The 24,078-nt window shown below is 43.8% G+C and overlaps 2 protein-coding genes and 1 pseudogene across 9 annotated transcripts; 2 read left to right on the forward strand and 1 right to left on the reverse strand.

The window, feature by feature from the left end:
- Nucleotides 1–2,069: 2,069 nt before the first annotated feature.
- Nucleotides 2,070–4,293, forward strand: LOC311100034 (uncharacterized protein; the record flags this gene model as incomplete). Its single annotated transcript, XM_084140772.1, has 4 exons — nucleotides 2,070–2,454; nucleotides 2,890–3,254; nucleotides 3,377–3,493; nucleotides 3,964–4,293. The coding sequence occupies 4 exons, from the start codon at nucleotides 2,070–2,072 to the stop codon at nucleotides 4,291–4,293; spliced, it is 1,197 nt and encodes a 398-aa protein (XP_083996898.1).
- Nucleotides 4,294–5,736: 1,443 nt separating this feature from the next.
- On the reverse strand, nucleotides 5,737–11,519 carry LOC311105727 (transmembrane 9 superfamily member 1-like). Of its 7 annotated transcripts, none has more exons than XM_084147940.1 (10): nucleotides 11,431–11,519; nucleotides 10,553–10,634; nucleotides 10,000–10,220; nucleotides 9,551–9,682; nucleotides 9,203–9,325; nucleotides 8,660–9,018; nucleotides 8,275–8,429; nucleotides 7,687–7,872; nucleotides 7,035–7,308; nucleotides 5,737–6,564 (listed from the first exon to the last, which is right to left on the reverse strand). In XM_084147940.1, the coding sequence occupies exons 3-10, from the start codon at nucleotides 10,213–10,215 to the stop codon at nucleotides 6,171–6,173; spliced, it is 1,839 nt and encodes a 612-aa protein (XP_084004066.1). In that variant the 5' UTR covers nucleotides 10,216–10,220; nucleotides 10,553–10,634; nucleotides 11,431–11,519; the 3' UTR covers nucleotides 5,737–6,170. The 7 variants fall into 7 exon arrangements, with proteins under 7 accessions (XP_084004066.1, XP_084004067.1, XP_084004061.1 ...); XM_084147941.1 differs by having other exon boundaries at nucleotides 11,442–11,493; XM_084147935.1 differs by lacking the exon at nucleotides 11,431–11,519 and adding an exon at nucleotides 10,770–10,840 and having other exon boundaries at nucleotides 10,558–10,634.
- Nucleotides 11,112–15,944, forward strand: LOC311105778 (flap endonuclease 1-like; annotated as a pseudogene). The gene is made up of 8 exons (XR_014615210.1): nucleotides 11,112–11,203; nucleotides 13,120–13,221; nucleotides 13,366–13,422; nucleotides 13,519–13,628; nucleotides 13,757–13,888; nucleotides 14,055–14,121; nucleotides 14,328–14,912; nucleotides 15,209–15,944. The product of XR_014615210.1 is annotated as a flap endonuclease 1-like (transcript).
- The last annotated feature ends 8,134 nt before the right edge of the window (nucleotides 15,945–24,078 follow it).

Raw genomic sequence — 24,078 nt, forward strand, 5'->3', positions numbered from 1 at the left:
TAATTAAAATGATTTGAAATGGGCTATCTATTTCCTAAGATACATATAATACGTATTTCTCCCTTCATTTATGAGGTAAAACAAAACAATACTTTTTTACAAACAAATAAAGAACTGCCCACGAATATATGCAACGTATGCCATATTCGTATGCCATAACATACACTTGTCCACGCATGTACATTTATCTGTGCATCTACAAAGGATACAAAATGCATTTAGTGTACAAATAGGCCTAGGATTTAGAATAAAATCGCATTTAGGATACTGGCTTAGCCCCCCCCCCAACATCAATTAAAATGTCAATGCAGCCAAGGAGGTGGACCACAAACAAGCATTTGAATGGTAATGCTTGGGCCAGTTTGTGAAAGCATTGCTACCGGGGTTGACCATACACCCGCATTTACATGTCCAGCCATTGTGCACGAATTGTGTTTGAGGAGGGGAAAGGCTCAAGTAGAAAGAGATCAGTGATCACCTCCCTTGTATTTGAGGTGTCCTAACAGCATGATCAACAACATGCTGTGAGAGACATGTAGATGTGGTTAGAATTTGCACGTTTAAACCAAACAACAAAGACACATTACAAGACCTATAGATTCAATAATGGAGTGATAATCACATCTAACCAAGATGAGTTGTCCCCTGACCCTGATCTATGTCTGGACAAAAACATTGTGAGTGTAAAGTAAAAGCATAGTCTTTAGGCTACATACTAAATTATTGTCCATTGCAATTTTGGAATTTAATTCCAAGAGCAAATTCAATACATTTCTGGAGGTTAAATTAATACATCTATTTCTACCATTCACAGCGATTTAGGCCACCATTGCTAAACACATTTTTGTAGGTAAAAGGAATCCATCTATTTCTACCACTCACAGCCACCACTATTGCTAAAAATGTTTTGTCTCTCTCCACAATTCAAGCATAATGCAATCCTTGGTTAGATAACTGTTAACTTGGTTGAATAACTGTTAAGGTCAGCACTACCCTGAGGGTACCTGAACCACAATGTGACAGATCTGAAGATAAACTTTATGGCACAGATGTGAGGGAATTAACATTATGGTCCAAGGAGAGATAAACATGTTTGATAAATTAATAAATGAGGCCTACATAGAAGTGATAGGCTATGACACTATGATTGATAGATATGTCAATTATAGTGATTACCCACTGGTCACAGACGTCAATTCAACATCTATTCCATGTTGGTTAAACATAATCTCATTGAAATGAAGTGAAAACAATGTTGATTCAACCAGTGTGTGCCCAGTGGGTACAATTCAAGAGTTGACAATAAAAAGGTCCTAAATGTTTTTAAAAATGAGATATGAGATAAGCAGACAGAGCACAACACTGTACTCATTAAACTTCATTACCACATTTAATCAAATGTAGTCTTCTCAAGGTGAAGAAAGGATCAAACTTATCAATCAAAATGGGAACACACAGTGGCACTGGCAACAATATTGTAAATAACTGTGGCTATTAAGTGTGCACTCTGCAATTAGCTAGTTCAATCTTTAAAAATCTAAATGGTGACAATTTTATGAATATCCGATATATATCCGATAAAGATTAATAAATTGCACCAAAATAAATAAACCATTCATTAAATTGTTTCTGCCAAATACTTTTTTTTAGCATCTTTCTGTAAAAACTATTTTGCTTGTACAAATTACTATTTAGTTAAAAATTTGGGTATACTGAAAATACAGTAAAACTTTTGGGAGTGATTTCTACTGAATGGACCGTTCCAAGGGGCGCGGCCTCACTGCCAAGATAACTGACTGGAAGACTGATTGGCTTCGACCTTGACCCACACCCATATAAACAGCACCCCAGATTTGATAGTTTTGTCAATTCTCTATAAAAGCTGTCACTGCTACAACTTAGTTGTTTTCGCTGAGTAGGTAAAGTAAATTTGCTAGCTAGCTACACCAAGTAGCGTTCAAACTTCTGGAAGGGTGGCTTCCGCGTTCTCGATCTTTGGGCTGCTGCGTGACAACTTGTTTGGACATTTATTGTTCACAAAGAAGAGGCCTAACTTTACAGTGGAAGATATGGCAGACTGGAAGGTACCAGTGAGCTACAACCCATCCTACCACGCTTTTGCCTATGGTCTCATGTACCAAGCAGGGGCTGAGCAAAATCATCCCAACTTCTCCAGCTGGGCAGAGGCCACATACAACTCTGGGGTCAGCGGCAGCTACTACTCACAAGCGCAGCATCATCAATCACCACCCTGGAGTCCTGAACAAAACAATGCTGGCACGAGCAATGGCCACTACCCGGGTTCTATGGTATATCTTGGTGACCCTCACAGCCATACCCAGAGTGGCCGCCTTTTCATTTCCCACAACCGGGCTCAGCATGATCCGCGGACGAAGGAGACCGAGCGGCCAAGTAGCGACACTCAGAGCGACTCGGAGACTCATACCTCACCAGGTAAATAGCTAGCCAAGTTACAAGTATGTAGCTAACATTAGCTAGTTCTTGTTTTGTGCTAGGTAATTGCCGAGTAAGTCTCTCCGTGTAACTGCGTTCTACCGTGCTCTAGGTAGTTAGTTTGTCTATGAAACGGGCTGTATCGCCGACATAGTGGTAGTTATTTCACTGTATTTGTTGGGTCTCTGGCTAAAGCTACGATCTCCCTCTCAAACGAGGCCCATGTGTTTGTATCCAACGCCATCTTGCTGGTTACATGTTCTTTGTTATGAACCGCCAAAAGTTCCCACTGGCGCGAGGGTGTACTTTTGGTCAGATTGCTTGGACAATGGCGCAACCATGTGGCTTGCTCGTGAATAACTTAAAATTAAACCAAGCCAAAAGCAGACTTCACATGCCAGCAAGTGTATATACTTTTCTCCTTTCCTCACTCAGATTCGTTGAGTTCAGGGAACGGCAGAGAGGAGTACAATCCTCAAGCCAACCCAGCCACCTGGGTGAGAAAGGAGTTGGATGAGGAGACAGACAGTGGAAGCCCAAATAGCAGTGAGCATGTCTCCAGTTCTCATCCAGAGGAGCTTACAAGTCTACAAGTTATGGGGAGTGAGGACTGCACCCTGCAGTCATTGCCCCCATCTCCTCCAGAGAAAGCGGACAAGAATACCCCCAAACAAAAAGCTCGGACTGCTTTCTCAACAGGCCAAATGGATGCCCTTACCCATAGGTTTAACATGCAGAAGTACCTCACCCCTGCTGAGATGAAGACCCTGGCTGGACTGACTGGGCTAACTTACAAACAGGTGAGTTGATATAAGGCTACTTGCTGTGTTATGAACAACTCGTGCTTCACAAATGTATCGAATCATACAGTTGGCTGGTATTTGCTTCTTATGATGTTGACTAATGTTTTTTCCTCTTTCAGGTAAAAACGTGGTTCCAGAATCGCAGGATGAAACTCAAGAGGCACCAGAAAGACGACAGCTGGGTATTACCTGGCTACCCCAACCCTGGATACCCCAACATGCCACAGCGCCCTCAGGTAAGTACAATTATAATGCTCTGTAACCTAATGTAGCAGGCGTTTAAAGATGCCTGAGCAGTGTCCCCACATGTTTTTCGGGGGAAACAGATGTTGGGTTGAAAATACTGTATCCCTTAACTGGAAACATCCACTTTCTGCGGACACTGTGGAGTGTATGCGCTCTAACCCTGTCCAATAGACATTTTCCATACCCAGTTAAGGCACTTGGCCTATTTTTTTTTTTGTTGCAATACTACATTTATAGTACACATTGCTCAACCAGTTGTCTAGCTTGTGCATCCTGTTGGTCAGTAACAGGGCGGCAATAGGCTTGGACATAGAGTGACTCGTCCACAATGGAGACCTGTCCCTAGTCTGGACAATGTCTTAAAGGCAGGACGATACATCACCACACAGCTGTGCTTTTGCTTCATGCTTTGCTTCATGCTGACCTTCTGTGATATTAACCACCTATTTTTATTTTATAGTTTCAGGGTGAACCTCAAGCACAGATCCAGGACCACACCAATGCTCAACAGTTTCGAGAAGCCATGTTAAGGAAGAGCCCTCAACAGAACCTGCCTTACTATGCTGGTGGGTACCCTCGGCCATCCTCTTCTCCCCCCCAGCCCCCTGCAAGGCCCCCGGGCAACTGGCCCCTGCCCCCAGCTGTGACTCACTATGAGTACCCCAATGGCTACAGCACCGTGAGGGGCTACAGCACGGGCAGTGTAAACCACAACACTAGCATAAACAGTGACGACGGGAACGCCATCAGCCCCATGCGCATGACCATGATGCATAACTCTAGCCAGTAACCAACAGGGGTATCATGTTAGCGGTCTTGGTGGTAAATTGACTGTTTTGTCAACTTGTGAAATTTATTTTTGTTTTGAAAGATTATTACAATTATTGTTGATATTCACACAGGCAATTCTCTATTTTGTGACTAGGTGTTGGCTAATCTTATCAATCCATTTTAACCATTCGCTGGTCCCGTTTGAAAACTGTTGCCCTTGTTCATATTCTTTAAAAAAAAAAATTTTAGGCTGACATTTTATACCTTCCAAAGTTCTTATCCGAGTATTTAAAATTGATGTGTTTGCTCCGTCTGCTTTTTGACACTCCAAACTCTGACAAAGCTTTGCTGTGTCTATGCTGGAAGTGGCACGCTTTTATTCATTCACTAGGCTATTTGATGAACTGATCTGTGCAAGGCACTGCTAGACATGTTCCTGTACTGAATGTTTGTCGGTCCATGCTGCACCAGATTTGTATCATATTGGGTGCTCTTAACATTACTGCCGTGTTTTTATGACCTCTATTTGTTGTACAGTGTTTGGTGATTCTTCTTGGCTAATTTCAAGTACCCCCCCCCCCCAATGTTTTTCCTACTTTGCGCCCACAGAACACTGACCATGTGTTCAAGTTCTGCCTATTTTTTTATTTTTTTATTTGTATAATTCACCCTATTGGTGCATAGTCTACCTGTAATAAAACAATGTGGGATTTACTTGTCTTGGATGATATACTCCTGACAGTTTGGGCAAATTGTTGATTTGTAGATTTAACTTCATTACACAGGTTTTTTTCTCTCCTTTTGAAGGCATAATTGTTTGACAAACCCAGCAACCTACCTGGTGTAAATATGTACATAATTCCACACTGAATGCTTTGACCAGGGTTTTTGGTAATAAATGTAATCTGTTACTGATATGTTGTCAGACTCTTGCATGGGGGAAGAAGGACTTGTAAACCATGTCTTAACAGGGCAAACGCTCATTCAAAATACTTAGTTTATGTAGTTGGACCTCTACAAAACAATTGTATGATTATTAGTTAAGGGGAGTGGTGTAGGTTAAAAGGTGAGCAAAGTAACTTCAGATGTAGGATTTCTGCATCATTTGTTTAGCTTGTGTTTATCCCCAAGCTATCCATGTAAAATGAGCGCCACGGGCAGTTAAGTAACCTTGCTCAAACCGGAATCACTCGTAGGTGCCTGCTGTTTCTGTAGCGTGAGGCAGCTTGACGTACAAGTGCACTCCATGGCCAGGATGCTAGTCTCAGGTTGGTGGCACCTTAATTGGGGAGAACGTGCTCGTTAATGAGTGGAGCGGATTGAGTGGCATGGTATCAAATGTGGTTTCCAAATGTTGGCCATTATGAGCTGTTCTCCCTCAGCAGCCTCCTGTGAATGAAATAATTCTGAGTAGAACTGTTAATACAGCTGTGTAACTCTTGAGCTAGCTCATCAGCATAAGTATGTTGTAATAAAGATGTCTTTATTGAAAATATTGTATATTTACACCGAAACTGCACGCCTGCGTCACATTGGCGCACACACACACACATTCACGCATTATTGCACAATACAACTTCACACACTCACAGGACACATTCATCCCTTTAAAGAGCCCCTTTTAGATAGTGACATTAAATCCATCAATCCCTTATTCAACCTCCTGGCAGTCTGTCATCCATATTTCTAGAAGACCCCTGGGTCCGCCTCTTTTTCCCCACAGGAGGCATGTACACTGACCCGTTCCAATTTGAAAATCCTCACTTCCTTGAGGCAACCACTGACCTGTATGTGATTGGCTAGGCAAATACATTATTCCACCAATCAAATCGACTAAATGAAAGGACACACTAAGACATTCAAACTGGGCCGTTATGTAAACGGCTGCACATTCCCTTAGTCCATCTTGAGGCTGCGGTAGATGTAGCGAATGAAGACCAGTGAGGCCCAGAAGGAGACAGTCCCCAGCATGAGTGAAAAGACCAGCGCTGTGAGGAGAGAGTAACCAAAGAACTCTGCGCTCTGCACCAGGCCGCTCATACTCGAACGATTACGGTAGTAAAACACAGAGTAGACGAAGATGAAGAGGCCTGTGGAACCTGTGCTCAGCACGCTGCGCCACCACCAGCGGTAGTCCTCGCCCGACAGCAGGAAGTAGGTGAGCGCCACCGAGATGCAGGCACCCACCGAGAGGAGGATGGCGAACACGCAGAGGAGGATGCCGTACAGGGTGTAATGCTCGCGGCCCCACACGGTGGCAAAGATGTAGTACAGCTCCACTGAGATGGCACTGAAGGAGGGAGAGAGGTTAGGGCAATGAGTAGGCTAGACACAATATACACACACTTTATGTATGAAAAAGTATGAAAAGTGTAAATGTCTGGGTGTTGGTCAACGTTCTGTGACATATTACTTTGAGCTAGCTGCTTAAATTTGCCCTGACATTGAGGGAGAGAAATTAGAATCATAAAATAAGACAGGAGTAGGACATACACACTAACGTTATAGATGCACTCTGTTTCTGGTTTTTGTTCTGTGACAAATGACTGAGCTACTAAAAGGCACGACCACAAATAAAATGTGATCGATTGGTTTTATACACAATGTCATTGCCACAGAAGGGCGATTATAGACTCTAGAGCAACAGCTGTTTAACTGAGATGGGAAAAGCACTGACTCATGACTCAGCAACGGGACTCCATTACCAAACACAGAGAGAAGCTCTCTGTTATATTGATATTGTTACACACTCACACACACCTGAAAGGCAGGAAGCCCCCAATGGCCATGTGCACAGCCGTGTGCTTGTACCAGGGCTGTGTGGGGATCTGGCGGGCGATGTTGCGTGTGCGACAGGGGGCCTGGAAGTTGCCTGCCCGGTTCTTGCCCACAATGCCCCCGATGACGGTGAGGGGGAAGCCCACCAGGACCCAGGCCCCCAGCAGCAGCAGCACTGTGGAGGCAGGCAGGGCCTGGGTGGAGCCGCTCCACCAGTGGACTGAGTTCACCACACTCCAAGTCAGGAACAGGGGAGCTGTGTGATCGAGGGAGGATGGTTGGAGGGAGGGAGGGAGGAGGGATAGGTGGGAGGGAGGGAATCAAGGAAGTAGGAAGAAATGGTGGGTAGCAGGGAGAGATGGGTGGAGAGAGGGAAGGAAGGGAGAAAGAGAGGTGAAAGTCAGGTTCAAGCAGAGACGGAGAGAAGAGACAGAAGCTTTATGGTAATTGAAACTCAACAGTTCGAGACACATCCTGCAGAAAAATGAATACACAGACTGTGTACATTTTAGATGTTCACAGAGTTTTATTGTAATTGAAACTCAACCAGACTTAACAAAAACAAATGACATTGACAATATATATGGAATATTTACGATATGTATCACATGAAAGACCAAATCTGTCCACTCACCTGAGAAGAGTGAGGAGGTGAGGATGATATTCCAGACCCAGCGCTGGCCATGTATCTGTGTGTAGAAGCTACAGGAACAGTATCCTGACACGCAGCTCGTCAACGCGTACAGCATGATGGCAGCCGAGTTGATGGCACCATGGCGATGCACATTAAACATTCCCAGCAGCGCCATGACGATGATCCCTACAGAAACCAGAGACACAGAGGTCAAATGGGAGAGCTTGGGGGAAGGAGCCTGTAGTGATAACCACATTTCTCAATTTCTCCACACTACTTTGTCACAGGCATGGTACATGTACATTCACACCCAAGTTATGTGTGTGTGCACGCTGATCAGATTTCTAGTTCTTGTCACACAGACATTCAATCCTCCTCCAATGGGGAGTAACAATGGGAAAGGAATGCGATGCATTTAATGAACGCTAGAACTAGGTGTCAAATGTCACACAACCATTCACAAATGGTCAAATTCAACCCTAATCTGCTCGTAGATTTTCCTGGATTGCGATTCTGTATTTTGAGCGGCAGTAATTGTAAGATTTAATTAATGTGTTCTGAGTGTTAAACCAGTATGTTGATGGTTACCTGTGGCCAGGGTTAGAAACTGAGCCCCCACTCCCAACACGGCACACAGCAGGCTTTTATAAGGGGGGAACCTAAAGACATCTGTGTGGATTATCTTCCAGCCATTATCCCCTTGGTCCAGATCATCACAGCCGCCCTCCTCCTCAACATTGTACCTACAGGAACAACCAGAAGAGAGAAAGATTTTGAGATATGGGAATGTCATTCCACACAATTTAGCTACCATTTCCACAAATAATCCAAATAAAACATGATATATAGCCACAAATAGACCTACTCTAATTATACCCAAACTCTCGCATGCCAATTTCAATGTGAGCTCTCCCGTAAAGCAGAACATCATTACAATGTCTAAACCTCCTCACTCCGTCCCCTCATTGGTCACCTGGCAAAGTCATTCTTGAGGACCCTCATGAGGATGATGATGACGAAGCCCAGCAGCAGTACTACCAGCACCAGGGAGTTGATGATAGACAGCCAGTGGATCTCCAGGGTCTTGGGGAAGAACGAGTAGTCCCTCAGCCTCTCAGCCCGCCGGGCATGGGTCAGAGGACTCTCGAACCAGTGCACACTGTAGGTGAAGGACAGTGCCAGCCCGCCGCCCGTCCCCACCGCCCCATGCCCGGCGCCACCGCCACCCTCCTCCAGGGGCACTGGCTTGGAGTCCTTCACCGAGACGTTGGCAAAGATCACAGAGTTGCCGTTGTACTCGATGTTGAAGTCCAGGTGTGTCCACAGCCCCACCTATACACACACATATCCATACATACATACATACATACATACATACATACATACATACATACATACATACATACATACATACATACACACACACACACAGAGACACGCACAGTCAATGCAGGTAGACATGTATTTGGGTTTTGCCATGAGGGAGAGAGAACTGAAGGAAGTCAGACTAACCCACCTTATGACTATGAGGCAGGAAGCCACTCTCCTCCATGTACCCCACAAAGCCCCAGATGGGAATGTCATCCAGGACAAACTCAAAGTAATACAGCTCCTCTATGGCCTCTCGGAGTTGGTCCACCTACAAGAAAGGAGCAATAAAGGAAAAACATCACCAACTAGGAATTAGTTACACCTTTCCATGATGAAATGTAATCAAATCAAATGTTATTTGTCACATGCGCCGAATACAACAGGTGTAGACCTTACAGTGAAATGCGTACTTACAAGCCCTTAACCAACAATGCAGTTTAAAGAAAAATAAGTGTACTGTGAAGTTGTGCGTATTTTGTCAGAATGCAAATACCTCTTTCTCTGTGAGGGTTAGCTGGCAGAGTGACTTCTTCTCTGTATTCTCTCTGAATTTGATTTCATACAGGGACTCTGCCATCCGATCCCCATCAAGCACTTCTCCTAGACTAAGGGACTTGTGGTGCACCTGGGGAAAAAAGGTTCTCAGACATGTTATGCCAAGTCTTAATAGAGTTATTATACACACTACTAACATGCATCTGAAGAGCCCTACAAGGATAAATCATTAGTCATATATTTGCATATTCACCAGTGGAGTCTGCCGAGGGGAGAACGGCTCATAATGGCTGGAACAGGACAAATGGAATGGCATCAAACACATGGAAAATATGTTTGATGTACTTGATACCATTCAACCTATTCCGCTCCAGCCATTGCCACGAGCCCATTCTCCCCAATTAAGGTCCCACCAACCTCCTGTGATATTCACATGTATTCACTGACCTCTTTAGGCCTGCAAACAGGCAACGTGTAGTAATGATACGTTTCCTGAGGGTTATGGTAAGGACCAACTTTGTTGACGTACAAGGTTACAGGATCCCCTTGCTTGTAGCTCACTTTAGCCCATGTTATCTGTGGCACGAGACACAGGACCAAGATGCAATAACCTATCATCTGGCAGACTCCTTGTTGGGTAGGATGTTCAAATTCAGCCATCATGGGCCCTGTTGAAAATGAATAGATTAATAAATTGGACAGGTCAAGTGTCAAAAAGCCTATAAGCATATTCAGTGATAGCAAACCATTGCATCATATGTTAATATAACACTACTTTACTATATCAACAACAGCCATCACCTACATAGCGCCTGTCCCTGGCTACCTGTGAAACAACAGCACATCGATTGCAGGAGTAAACTCTGCAAAGAGTCTACTGGCTACGTTATTATAGTTGAATAAACATGCACAATTACTTGCTTTCATCTAAAGCCCTCTAGCTACATCGAGCAACTAGTTATCGTACCGTGCATCTCGTTAGCTCTAAAACAGATCGTACCAAACCTGTCTGCCCGCTGGATTCCTCAGATTCCAGGCCCAATAATACTCGCCTCCTCAGCGATGTCCTGCTGGGATTGAATCTAAATATTGATAAACATTTTTAATATTCCAGTTAGTTTCAATTTTGGTACTTCGATTATATAGAAATCCAGATATGTATAATAATTGTAAAGACACATGAATCGGGATGAAGAAGGGGACCGACTCCACGTCACCTTAAAACATAAAAATAGCTAACGATGGCTGACTTTTCCGGAGTGGGCGGTGTGAAGAAGCAAAAACACACCTCCACGGTACCTATCTTCAAATTATTATTCATCAACCTCTTATATTTTACTATCTAAATAAAATATTATCCACATAATTATTTCGTTTTTGCATAGTAATTGTTGTGGTGTGTCCTCTGTTTACTGTTTAAATTAATAATGATATTTCTCTCGACCGGATTTCCCTTAATCTCACTAACCAATCAAATATGTTTATTTACTTCCTGTCAAAGACAGGCCTTTTAATCGGTTACGGGTCAATCGATGAACAATACTCGGAGAGTCCTGGATTGTAATGCCTTGATTGGGATTTCGCGCGAAATAGACGCATTTTCTTCGCGGCCGAAACAGCAGATTCCGCGAAAATGACACGAGAACAGTCGGTGAGTTGCATGTAAACAATGTTTTATTCTTATGTTAGTCATGATACGTCCTTATTTTATTCAATTCTATATTGTAGGAAATATTTACATTCTAAAATCGTTAAGGTGCTAAGGTTAGTTAGCTAGATAGCTGTCTAAACGCAAATATACATCGCACGCGATACAGTTTTGGAAACATTTGGAACTTTCATATAAGCTAGAAGTGATTTTTCAAATACAAAATATACATTTACTGTACGCAGTTTAGGAAAGTTGCACACGTCTGTGTTTTGAGAAACACATGCGATCCTGCCGGAAATATGGAATGGAATGGTCCAATGGAAATGCGAGCGCATGGTGAGAGGATGTGTCATAGTGTAAAAACAGCCGGGTGCAACTTTGCTAAACTGCTCACAGTAAGTGTACTGTTATATTTAGTGTTTGAAATATTTTTTCTCACTTATACTGTTTCCAAAACAGTATTGCTAGCTTGGATTAATAATGTTTCTAAACGTTAAAACAGAACGCCGGGATTGTAGTTCATTGATAGATCTGTGGTCCATATTTCAATTGAGAACTCAAGGCCTGGGTATAGCCTACACACTGGGGTTCTCGAGAGCTAATGTTCCTGCATGCCTGCTGATCTACATGTGTGCAATACACTAGAAAACCAAAAGTGTGTGGACACCTGCTTGTCGAACATCTCATTCCAAAATCGTGGGCATTAATATGGAGTTGATCCCCTCTTTGCTGCTCGAACAGCCTTTCACTCTTCTGGGTAGGCTTTCTACTAGATGTTGGAACATTGCTGCGGGGACTGGATTCCATTCCGCTGCAAGAGCCTTAGTGAGGTCGGGCACTGATGTTGGGCAATTAGGCCTGGCTCGCAGTCGCAATTCATCCCAAAGGTGTTCGATGGGGTTGAGGTCAGGGCTCTGTGCAGGTCAGTCAAGTTCTTCCACACCGATCTCGACAAACCATTTCTGTATGGACGTCGCTTTGTGCAGGGGGATTGTCATGCTTAAACAGGAAAGGGCCTTCCCCAAACTGTTGCCACAAAGTTGGAAGCGCAGAATCGTTTAGAATTTCATTGTATGCTGTAGCGTTAAGATTTCCCTTCACTGGAACTAAGAGGCCTAGCCCTAACCATGAAAAACAGCCCCAGACCATTATTCCTCCTCCACCAAACTTTACAGGTGGCACTATGCATTGGGTCAGGTATCGTTCTCCTAGTATCCGCCAAACCCAGATTCCTCTGTCGGACTGCCAGATGGTGAAGGGTGATTCATCACTCCAGAGAATGCGTTTCCACTGCTCCAGAGTCCAATGGCTACGAGCTTTACACCACTCCAGCGGACGCTTGGCATTGCGCATGGTGATCTTAGGCTTGTGTGCGGCTGCTAGGCCATGGAAACCCATTTCATGAAGCTCACAACAAAGTTATTGTGCTGACGTTGCTTCCAGAGGCAGTTTGGAACTCGGTAGTGAGTGTTGCAACTGAGGACAGACGATTTTTATGCGCTACTCGCTTCAGCACTCGGAGGTCCCGTCCTGTGAGTTTGTGTGGCTTACCACAACAGCACTTACAGTTGACCAGGGCAGCTCTAGCAGGGCAGAAATTTGATGAACTGACTTGTTGGAAAGGTGGCCTCCTATGACGGTGCTACGTTGAAAGTCACTGAGCTCTTCAGTAAGGCCATTCTACTGCCAATGTTTGTCTATGGAGATTGCATGGCTGTGTGCTCGATTTTATACACCTGTCAGCAACAGGTGTCTGAAATAGCCGAATCCACTAATTTGAAAGGGTGTCCACATACTTTTGTATATATAGTGTATGTCAACATGGAGTGAATGAATATACTTTCTATTTTATTCTAACCCATTCTAATATGATATTTTAATGTCTGTTAGTCATGTGATTTCTCTTGCATCTTAAGCCACCTCATGGGCACGTTTACCAGACCATCCGCATGCTGGAGCACGGGATCAAAGCTGTCTACGTGTTTGATGGCAAGCCCCCACAGCTGAAGTCAGGAGAGGTAAGGATGGGGGTCACATCAAGATCCTTCACAACTTTATTGCACCTCCTTGAGATGTTGATATGCATGGATGGATGGGCATTATGTATTTTTTCAAGTGTTGAACAATGTCTTAATCTAACCTCTCTCTCTCTGTGGTTTTAGCTGGAGAAGAGAGGAGGGCAGAGGCTGAAAAACTGCTGGCCCAGGTGCAGGAAACAGGTACAGGAAGTCACCAACGGCAAATAAACCTTTACACGATACGGAAATTACACCGACACGTGTGTAATGATGACCAATTTTTATATTCACCACCAGGGGAGCAGGAGAACATTGACAAGTTCAGTAAGCGTCTGGTGTAAGTTACCCGGCAGCACAACGACGAGTGCAAGAAGCTGCTCAACCTGATGGGGGTGCCATACATCAAGGTTTGTCTCAAGTTTTGTTCCTTTCCTTAGCCACCCATAACCTATCAATCTTCTGTGCACATAGTTACACCTCATACCATTCATTCAGTATTGAATGTATCTAAATGATCTTCCATCTCACCAACTAGGCTCCATGTGAGGCAGAGGCGAGCTGCTCTGGTTAAGGTGGGGAAGGTGGTCGCCACGGCAACAGACGATATGGACGGCCTGACATTTGGAACAGGGGTCCTACTGAGGCACCTCACCACCAGCGACGCAAAGTACTACTGCTGTTTCTATACCACCTTACCCATCTTTCATCCTATTTTATATGTGCAACATCCCAGTCATACAGTGTATCTAACAGTATTATAACAATATAAGCTGTGTATGTGTTTGATATTTGTTTTTGAGGTTTCTTGTAACATTTCTGTTTCTCTATTTTAGGAAGCTTCCTATTCAGGAGTTCCACTTCACCCGCCTTCTGCAGGACATTAATCTGACCCATGAGCAGGTATCTCCAACTGCAGCGTCTGTCAAGAACTGTCTGAATGTTTAGTCTTTTATTGTCATGTTGTGACTTTGGAACATGACTTTTTGCCAGTAGGTGTATAGTCTTTTATCTCTGCCACTCACTCTCCCCTCTGTATCACTCTCCCCTCTGTATCACTCTCCCCTCTGTATCACTCTCCCCTCTGTATCACTCTCCCCTCTGTATAGCCTCTGTCTCAGTTTATTGACCTGTGCATACTGCAGGGCTGTGACTATCCTGGTACCATCAAGGGAATTGTGCCCAAGAGAGCCATCGACCTGATCAGACAGCACGGCTCCATCGAGGAGGTTCTGGAGAACATCGACCCTTCTATGAGTTCACCTGTGCTGTGACTGTCAAACTTAATTTAAATACGCCGTTTGTAACCCCAATTCTCAGTTGTTTTAATTTGCTCCTCTTAAGCGCACACATGCACGACAGTCCCACATCATAAACAGTCCCTAGTTTGAGTTCCAAACAGTCACACAGCAGTTATCCCAGTCCCAGAAGTCAGTGTGAGTGTTTGACTCCTTGGCCCCTTGCAGAAGCACCCTGCCCCAAAGGACTGGCTGTATAAGGAGGCCAGAGGTCTGTTCCTGCAGCCTGACGTGATGGACTACTCCACCGTAGACCTCAAGTGGAGCGAGCCCGACGAGGACGCCCTCATCCAGTTCATGTGTGCAGAGAAACAGTTCGGGTACAGGATAGGATCGACATAATATAGCATCACTATGGTTATATTCCAAGCCTTATGGAGCCTCACTCTGATTTATGTGAGTAAAAAATGGCAGGGGTGAATCCTACTCCTCCCAATGAAGTCAATGCATGACTAAGGGGAAATTTGACTTAATGGTGGAAATACGAGAATATACGCTTCAGTCACACTTCTGTATTCTAAATAAGTCGATTTTATTTACATCATTTGAAGTGGCACTGTACTTTCCAACAATGGCAGTGCTTTTTCACGCTGTTGAAATCCCGCTCCACATCCACATGATGTTACGCCATGGTTGGTATGAGTGATAAAATGTATCATACTGTGAAGTGTGTTTGTGCTCTGTGTTCACAGTGAGGACTGCATCAAGAACGGCTGTAAGAAGATGATGAAGAGGCAGCACACAGGGACGACTGGACTCCTTATACACCATCACCGGCTCTCTGAGAGAGAGAGAAACCTGTACAAATTCTATGCATTTGAACAGGGTTTGGAAGTAGGTGCCAGGCACACCGGTTTGAGTGTGTCAAGAACTGCAAAGCTGCTGGGTTTTTCATGCTCAACAGTTTGCCATGTGTATCAAGAACGTCCAGCCAACTTGACACAACTGTGGGAAGCATTGGAGTCAACATGCAACTCAATATTAGGAAGTTGTCCTTAATGTTTAGTACACCCAGTGTATACCGTACCTCATCTATGTTTGATTAATGAAAAACATTGTCCACACCATACTGTATCCATATTAAACCATATTAAAATAATCCTCTACTTCCTCCTTTTTATTTAGGAACCTGAGATAAAGGGATCAGCCAACAAGAAATGGAAGACTGATGCAACCCCAGGCAAATTAAAAAAGGGTAAATGGACTTCAAAGAGGAAGTGAAGCAAGGAAAGAGGAAGTTGAGTGTGTGTGTGATAATCAGTCAACTACAATTACAGATACCTACAATTATAGTTACTCTGTATCTAACCAAGTCTGTTCTTCATGTTGAAAAATGTGAAAACCGGGTAGTGGTTAATGTACTCCAATTAAGCAAGTTTTATGAAAATACTTTTGTCTTGAATAAAAGTAATAATGGGTATTGTCTCTATTTGGAAGGTGTTCTTAATGTTTTGTGCACTCAGTGTATTTCCAGGCTGAGGTTGGAATAATACTGTGAAAATTGTGGTATTGCCCTTTTAATGTAAGAGCTTTATGAAAAGACTGCCTGAAATTTCTGTCTCCTTTGGTGGAATGGAGTTTTGGCCTGCCTGGTGACATCACCAGTCGGTAAACTACTTCAAATACCAATAAGAAAGAGAGTTCTAAACCTCTCTGCCAGTAACAGCTAGTTTTCAGTTTTCCCCTCCCAGACAGTCCTAGCAAAATTCTTGCATGAGAAATTGCTCTTGCTAAGAAGCTTTTTTCTTCTTCTTTTTGACCATTTTAATTGAAACCAATCACAGTAAGGTAGTTAATTGTAGTATGTCGCCCCTGGAGCAAAATCAGGTTAAGTGCCTTGCTCAAGGGCACATCGACAGATTTTTATATTTTATTTATATATTTTTTTATTTAGCAGACGCTTTTATCCAGAGCGACTTACAGGAGCAATTAGGGTTAAGTGCCTTGCTCAAGGGCACATCGGCAGATTTTTCACCTAGTCGGCTCGGGGATTAGAACCAGCGACCTTTCGGTTACTGGCACAACGCTCTTAACCACTAAGCTACCTGCCACCTTGTCAGCTCTGGTATTCTAACCAGCAACCGTTCGGTCGGCTTAGGAATTGGAAGTATGTCACTGATGGGACTCTTGAGATGACCCACTTGAATTGTAACACTTTTGTTAGTCAGAGCCCACTATGGGTGTATGATAGCTTCTCCTTTCCTGTGGACGGTTTTCATGATTGTAAGGTAAATGTTTGACTTTTTCATGATCTTATACACTGCTCAAAAAAATTAAGGGAACACTAAAATAACTTCCTAGATCTGAATTAATGAAATAATCTTATTAAATACTTTTTTTCTTTACATAGATGAATGTGCTGACAACAAAATCACACAAAAATTATCAATGGAAATCAAATGTATCAACCCATGGAGGTCTGGATTTGGAGTCACCCTCAAAATTAAAGTGGAAAACCACACTACAGGCTGATCCAACTTTGATGTAATGTCCTTAAAACAAGTCAAAATGAGGCTCAGTAGTGTGTGTGTGGCCTCCACGTGCCTGTATGACCTCCCTACAACGCCTGGGCATGCTCCTGATGAGGTGGCGGATGGTCTCCTGAGGGATCTCCTCCCAGACCTGGACTAAAGCATCCGCCAACTCCTGGACAGTCTGTGGTGCAACGTGGCGTTGGTGGATGGAGCGAGACATGATGTCCCAGATGTGCTCAATTGGATTCAGGTCTGGGGAACGGGCGGGCCAGTCCATAGCATCAATGCCTTCCTCTTGCAGGAACTGCTGACACACTCCAGCCACATGAGGTCTAGCATTGTCTTGCATTAGGAGGAACCCAGGGCCAACCGCACCAGCATATGGTCTCACAAGGGGTCTGAGGATCTCATCTCGGTACCTAATGGCAGTCAGGCTACCTCTGGCGAGCACATGGAGGGCTGTGCGGCCCCCCAAAGAAATGCCACCCCACACCATGACTGACCCACCGCCAAACCGGTCATGCTGGAGGATGTTGCAGGCAGCAGAATGTTCTCCACGGCGTCTCCAGACTCTGTCACGTCTGTCACATGTGCTCAGTGTGAACCTGCTTTCATCTGTGAAGAGCACAGGGCGCCAGTGGCGAATTTGCCAATCTTGGTGTTCTCTGGCAAATGCCAAACGTCCTGCACGGTGTTGGGCTGTAAGCACAACCCCCACCTGTGGACGTCTGGCCCTCATACCACCCACATGGAGTCTGTTTCTGACCGTTTGAGCAGACACATGCACATTTGTGGCCTGCTGGAGGTCATTTTGCAGGGCAGTGCTCCTCCTGCTCCTCCTTGCACAAAGGCGGAGGTAGCAGTCCTGCTGCTGGATTGTTGCCCTCCTACGGCCTCCTCCACGTCTCCTGATGTACTGGCCTGTCTCCTGGTAGCGCCTCCATGCTCTGGACACTACGCTGACAGACACAGCAAACCTTCTTGCCACAGCTCGCATTGATGTGCCATCCTGGATGAGCTGCACTACCTGAGCCACTTGTGTGGGTTGTAGACTCCGTCTCATGCTACCACTAGAGTGAAAGCACCGCCAGCATTCAAAAGTGACCAAAACATCAGCCAGGAAGCATAGGAACTGAGAAGTGGTCTGTGGTCACCACCTGCAAAACCAGTCTTTATTGGGGGGTGTCTTGCTAATTGCCTATAATTTCCACCTGTTGTCTATTCCATTTGCACAACAGCATGTGAGATTTATTGTCAATCAGTGTTGCTTCCTAAGTGGACAGTTTGATTTCACAGAAGTGTGATTGACTTGGAGTTACATTGTGTTGTTTAAGTGTTCCCTTTATTTTTTTTAGCAGTGTATTTTAATTTTAGTGTTCAAATTAAATGAAGGAAATTCATTACAAGTAATGAGATTCAAAATTTTCAAAGTACTGCTGTTAGTTCATGTATTTGCTTCACAACTGAAATAACTATTTGCTATTTGATATGGGCAATGGTGTAAAGTACTTAAGTAAAAATACTTTCAAGTTCTACTTAAAGTAGTTTTTTGGGGGTATCTACTTTACTATTTATATTTTTGACAACTTTTACTTAACTACATTCCTAAAGACAATAATGTACTTTTTACTCCATACATTTTCCCTGACAGGCAAAAGTACTTGTTCCATTTTGAATGCTTAGCAGGACAGGAAAATGTTCCATTTACGCACTTATCAAGAGAACATCCCTATTGCCTCTGATCTGGCAGACTCACGAAACACAAATGCTTTGTAAATGGTGTTGGAGTGTGCCCATGGCTATCTGTAAAGAAAAAAAACGAAACGTGTGTTGTCTGGTTTGCTTAATATAAGCAATTTGAAATTATTTATACTTTTACTGTTGATGCTTAGGTATATTTTTGCAATTACATTTACCTTTAATACTTTTAGACTTTTACTCAAGTATTTTACTGGGTGACTTTTACTTGAGTCATTTTCTATTAAGGTATCTTTACTTTTACTCATGTATGACAATTCGGTACTTTTTCCACCACTGGACAGTGGCGGCTCCTGAAAAAATTCTCAGGGGGGGCAATTTTTCTAATGATTTAGGTGACCTACACACATTTAAAAAAAGATATGTCCAGCAACAACATGAAGACAGGGGCAGCATATAAGTCAATACTGATATACACATTACTTGCTTCAAAAAGGCCTCATGGTTGAATTGGAAATATGTGCACCTGAGCATAATTCACAACAAGCAAGCAGGAGCTTTTGATAGAGGCTACTGAAAACATTGATGCAAGTTATTGGTAATAAGACATTTTTATAGACTTCCATATTCTGCCCTCTTGTATAGATTTGTGAAAATGAACAGTGATAGACATTTTGCCTGAAAACAGAATTTGAAAATAATTTCTAGAAAAGGTAAACACAGCTATCTGTATGGCTTTGTAAAAATGAACAACCATATTCTGGCCAATTGCATAGATTTGTAAATATGAACAACCATATTCTGGCCAATTGTATAGATTTGTAAAAATGAACATGAACAGATTTTTTTTTTTTTTTTACTTAAAAAAAGAAAGAAAAATAACTATTTTAAACAACATCAACTGTGAACTGATTTGGGCGTGTGTGTGTTAAAGAGACAGACAGGGAGGGACAAAGAGAGAGAGAGGCTACATTACTTGTACTGAAACTGTTCTCTTCTCTCTTTCAATGCAGCAAAGCGGTCAATGACTTTCTCATTGAAATCAGGCATGCTGAGGACTAGTTTACTAGTTACTTTTTTGATGCGAGAAGTAGCTTGCTGCATGATCAAATTCAGCTGATGCGCATAGCAATGCACGTAATGGACATTCTTGAAATGCTCACGCACCTTTTGCTGCACACCAGCCTTCTCTCGCCTCATCACACTGGCTCCATCGTAAGCTTGCGCAATGAGTTTGACTTTCTCGTCGTCGGCAAAAAGACCGTTCAGTCTCTCCAAAAGCACACTGGCGATTGAGACTGAGGTTGATTCCGAGATGGGAAGGAACTCAAAAAAGCGCTCCTGCACTTTGTGGTTGCTATCTATGTACCTCAGCACAAGCACCAGCTGTGTCTGTGTAGAAACGTCCGTGGTCTCGTCAGCTTGGATAGCTACGAAGTTCGCCGACTTCACCTCCTCCACAATATGTTCCCTCATGACCGCTAGCATACACTCCAGTAGCTCGTTTTGAATGGTCTTTGATGTGCCCTTGAAAACTTTAGCATTTTTAAGATGGTCATCAAACACCTCATCTAATTGTGCCACAAAGTTGACAAGTCCAAGAAAAATACCAGGGTTGGTGGAGCCCTCAGTTTCATCTTTGCCTCGCAAAGCTAGCCATCTTGACAGTAGTACGTGAAGTGATTGACGCTGCTACCCGCTCTTTTCTTAGTTATGTTCATGGTTACTTATGTTACGTATGACGAAAGCGCGTAAGTGCAAGCCCTCCCGGAACCCATAGAGATTGTATTGAAAGCTCTGATATTTGAAAAAAAAAAGATTTTACATGAGAGGCTATGAGAGACTTCTGGGCGATTTTCAACCTGACTGAAATCGCCCCAAAACGGGCGGGGCCATTTGAAGCACGACTTTAGCCTGATTGGACATTTAGTGGCAGATCAGACGTCTAGATTAGAACACTGATAACTACTGTTGCCGTGATATAATTGATTAGAAAAAAAGTCCCTTCCTTTTCCCGTTTGGCAGTGCGTCGCCCATATCGCCCTAATGAACACACCGCCCCTGCCACTGGATATTGGGATGGTTCAATGCAGTACACTCCCCTCCCTAATCCTGATAATGCCACGATTAAGAATGAATCATGAATAATGATGAGTGAGAAAGTTGGAGGCTACAACAAAACACCAACATGAAAAAATACTATAGTATTCACTGTAGTGTTTGCGCAGACTACTGTAGTATGTCATGTTTTTGCAGACTAAAGTCTTGAGGAAACCTACGGAGATCAACTGTTCCATAACCTGTTGGTCGGTAGGACTGGGATCTGAACAGATAGTACAGCACTTCTGCCCTTTTCTATAACCTGTAGAGAACACAATATATGGTCTATATTGACATGTTTTTTTATTTCACCTTTATTTAACCAGGTAAGCCAGTTGAGAACAAGTTCTCATTTACAACTGCGACCTGGCCAAGATAAAGCAAAGCAGTGCGATAAAAACAACAACACAGAGTTACATATGGGGTAAACAAAACATAAAGTCAAAAATACAACAGAAAATATATATACAGTGTGCGAATGTTATGGAGGTAAGGCAATAAATAGGCCATAGTGAAAAATAGTTACAATTTCGTATTAACACTGGTATGATAGATGTGCAAAAGATGATGTGCAAATAGAGATACTGGGGTGCAAAATAAATAACAATATGGGGATGAGGTAGTTGGGTGGACTAATTTCAGAATGGCTGTGTACAGGTGCAGTGATCGGTAAGCTGCTCTGACAACTGATGCTTAAAGTTAGTGAGGGAGATAAGAGTCTCCAGCTTCAGAGATTTTTGCAGTTCGTTCCAGTCATTGGCAGCAGAGAACTGGAAGGAATGGTGGCCAAAGGAGGTGTTGGCTTTGGGGATGACCAGTGAGATATACCTGCTGGAGCGCAGACTACAGGTGGGTGTTGCTATGGTGACCAGTGAGCTAAGGTAAGACGGGGATTTGCCTAGCAGTGATTTATAGATGACCTGGAGCCAGTGGGTTTGGCGACGAATATGTAGTGAGGGCCAGCCAACAAGAGCGTACAGGTCACAATGGTGGGTAGTATATGGGGCTTTGGTGACAAAACGGATGGCACTGTGATAGACTACATCCAATATGCTGAGTAGAGTGTTGGAGGCTATTTTGTAAATGACATCGCAGAAGTCAAGGATCGGTAGGATAGTCAGTTTTACGAGGGCATGTTTGGCAGCATGAGTGAAGGAGGTTTTGTTGCGAAATAGGAAGCCGATTCTAGATCTAACTTTTGATTGGAGATGCTTAATGTGAGTCTGGAAGCAGAGTTTACAGTCTAACCAGACACCTAGGTATTTGTAGTTGTCCACATACTCTAGGTCAGACCCGCCGAGAGTAGTGATTCTAGTCGGGCGGGTGCAAGCAGCATTCGGTTGAAGAGCATGCATTTAGTTTTACTAGTGTTTAAGAGCAGTTGGAGGCTACGGAAGGAGTGTTGTATGGCGTTGAAGCTTGTTTGGAGGTTTGTTAACACAGTGGCCAATGAAGGGCCAGATGTATACAAAATGGCGTCGTCCGCATAGAGGTGGATCCGAGCTTCACCAGCAGCAAGAGCGACATCATTGATATACACAGAGAATAGAGTCGGCCCGAGAATTGAACCCTGTGGCACCCCCATAGAGACGGCCAGAGGTCCAGACAACAGGCCGTCCGATTTGACACATTGAACTCTATCTGAGAAGTAGTTGGTAGAAAAATGAGGTGGTTGACAGAGTCGAAAGCCTTGGCCAGGTCGATGAAGACGGCTGCGCAGTACTGTCTTTTATTGATCGCGGTTATAATATCGTTTAGGACCTTGAGCGTGGCTGAGGTGCACCCATGACCAGCTCGGAAACCGGATTGCATAGCGGAGAAGGTACAGTGGGATTCGAAATGGTCGGTGATCTGTTTGTTAACTTGGCTTTCAAATACTTTCTAAAGGCAGGGCAGGATGGATATAGGTCTATAACAATTTGGATCTAGAGTGTCACCCCCTTTGAAGAGGGGGATGACCACGGCAGCTTTCCAATCTCTGGGGATCTCAGACGTTACGAAAGAGAGGTTGAACAGGCTAGTAATAGGGGTTGCGACAATTTCGGCAGCTAATTTTAGAAAGAAGGAGTCCAGATTGTCTAGCCCAGCTGATTTGTAGGGGTCCAGATTTTTCAGCTCTTTCAGAACATTAGCTGTCTGAATTTATGTGAAGGAGAAGCGGGGGGGGAATGGGCAAGTAGCAGCGGAGGGTGCAGAGCTGGTGGCCGGGGTATTGGTAGCCAGGTGGAGAGCATGGCCAGCCGTAGCAAAATGCTTGTTGAAATTCACGATTATTGTAGATTTATTGGTGGTGACAGTGTTTCCTAGCCTCAGTGCAGTGGGCAGTTGGGAGGAGGTGCTTTTATTTTACATGGACTTTACAGTGTCCCAAAACTTTTTGGAGTTAGTGCAACAGGATGCAAATTTCTGTTTGAAAAAGCTATCCTTTGCTTTCCTAACTGATTGTGTATATTGGTTCCTGACTTCCCTAAAAAGTTGCATATCGCGGGGGCTGTTCGATGCTAATGCAGTATGCCACAAGATGTTTTTGTGCTGGTCAAGGGCAGTCAAGTCTGAGGAGAACCAGGGGCTATATCTGTTCTTAGTTCTGAATTTTTTGAATGGGGCATGCTTATTTAAGATTGAGAGGAAAGCACTTTTAAAGAACAACCAGGCATCCTCTACTGACGGAATGAGGTCAATATCCATCTAGGATACCCGGGCCAGGTCAATTAGAAAGGTCTGCTCGCTAAAGTGTTTTAGGGAGTGTTTGACAGTGATGAGGGGTGGTCGTTTGACCGCGGACCCATTACGGACGCAGGCAATAAGGCAGTGATCGCTGAGATCCTGGTTGAAGACAGCGGAGGTGTATTTAGAGGGTCAATTCATCAGGTTGATATCTATGAGGGTGCCCATGTTTACAGATTTAGGGTTGTACCTGGTAGGTTCGTTGATCATTTGTGTGAGATTGAGGGCATCTAGTTTAGATTGTAGGTTGGCCGGGGTGTTAAGCATATCCCAGTTTAGGTCACCAAGCAGTACGAACTCTGAGGATAGATGGGGGGCAATCAGTTCACATATGGTGTCCAGGGCACAGCTCGGGGCTGAGGGGGGTCTGTAGCAAGCGGCAACAGTGAGAGACTTATTTCTGGAAAGGTGGATTTTTAGAAGTAGAAGGTAAAACTGTTTGGGCACAGACCTGGATAGTACGATAGAGCTCTGCAGGCTATCTCTACAGTAGATTGCAACCCCACCCCCTTTGGCAGTTCTATCGAGACGGAAAATGTTGTAGTTGGGGATGGACATTTCTG

Source organism: Coregonus lavaretus (assembly GCF_964263955.1).
Source record: "Coregonus lavaretus genome assembly, chromosome: 2".
NCBI lineage: Eukaryota > Metazoa > Chordata > Actinopteri > Salmoniformes > Salmonidae > Coregonus > Coregonus lavaretus.

Coding starts and splice junctions, on each gene's coding strand:
- LOC311105727 (XM_084147936.1), bottom strand. Junction 9,683..9,999: donor CTGTTTGCAGGCCTAAAGAG/GTCAGTGAATAC, acceptor TTTTTTCCCCAG/GTGCACCACAAGTCCCTTAG. Junction 7,873..8,274: donor GTTTCTAACCCTGGCCACAG/GTAACCATCAAC, acceptor TGGTTTCTGTAG/GGATCATCGTCATGGCGCTG.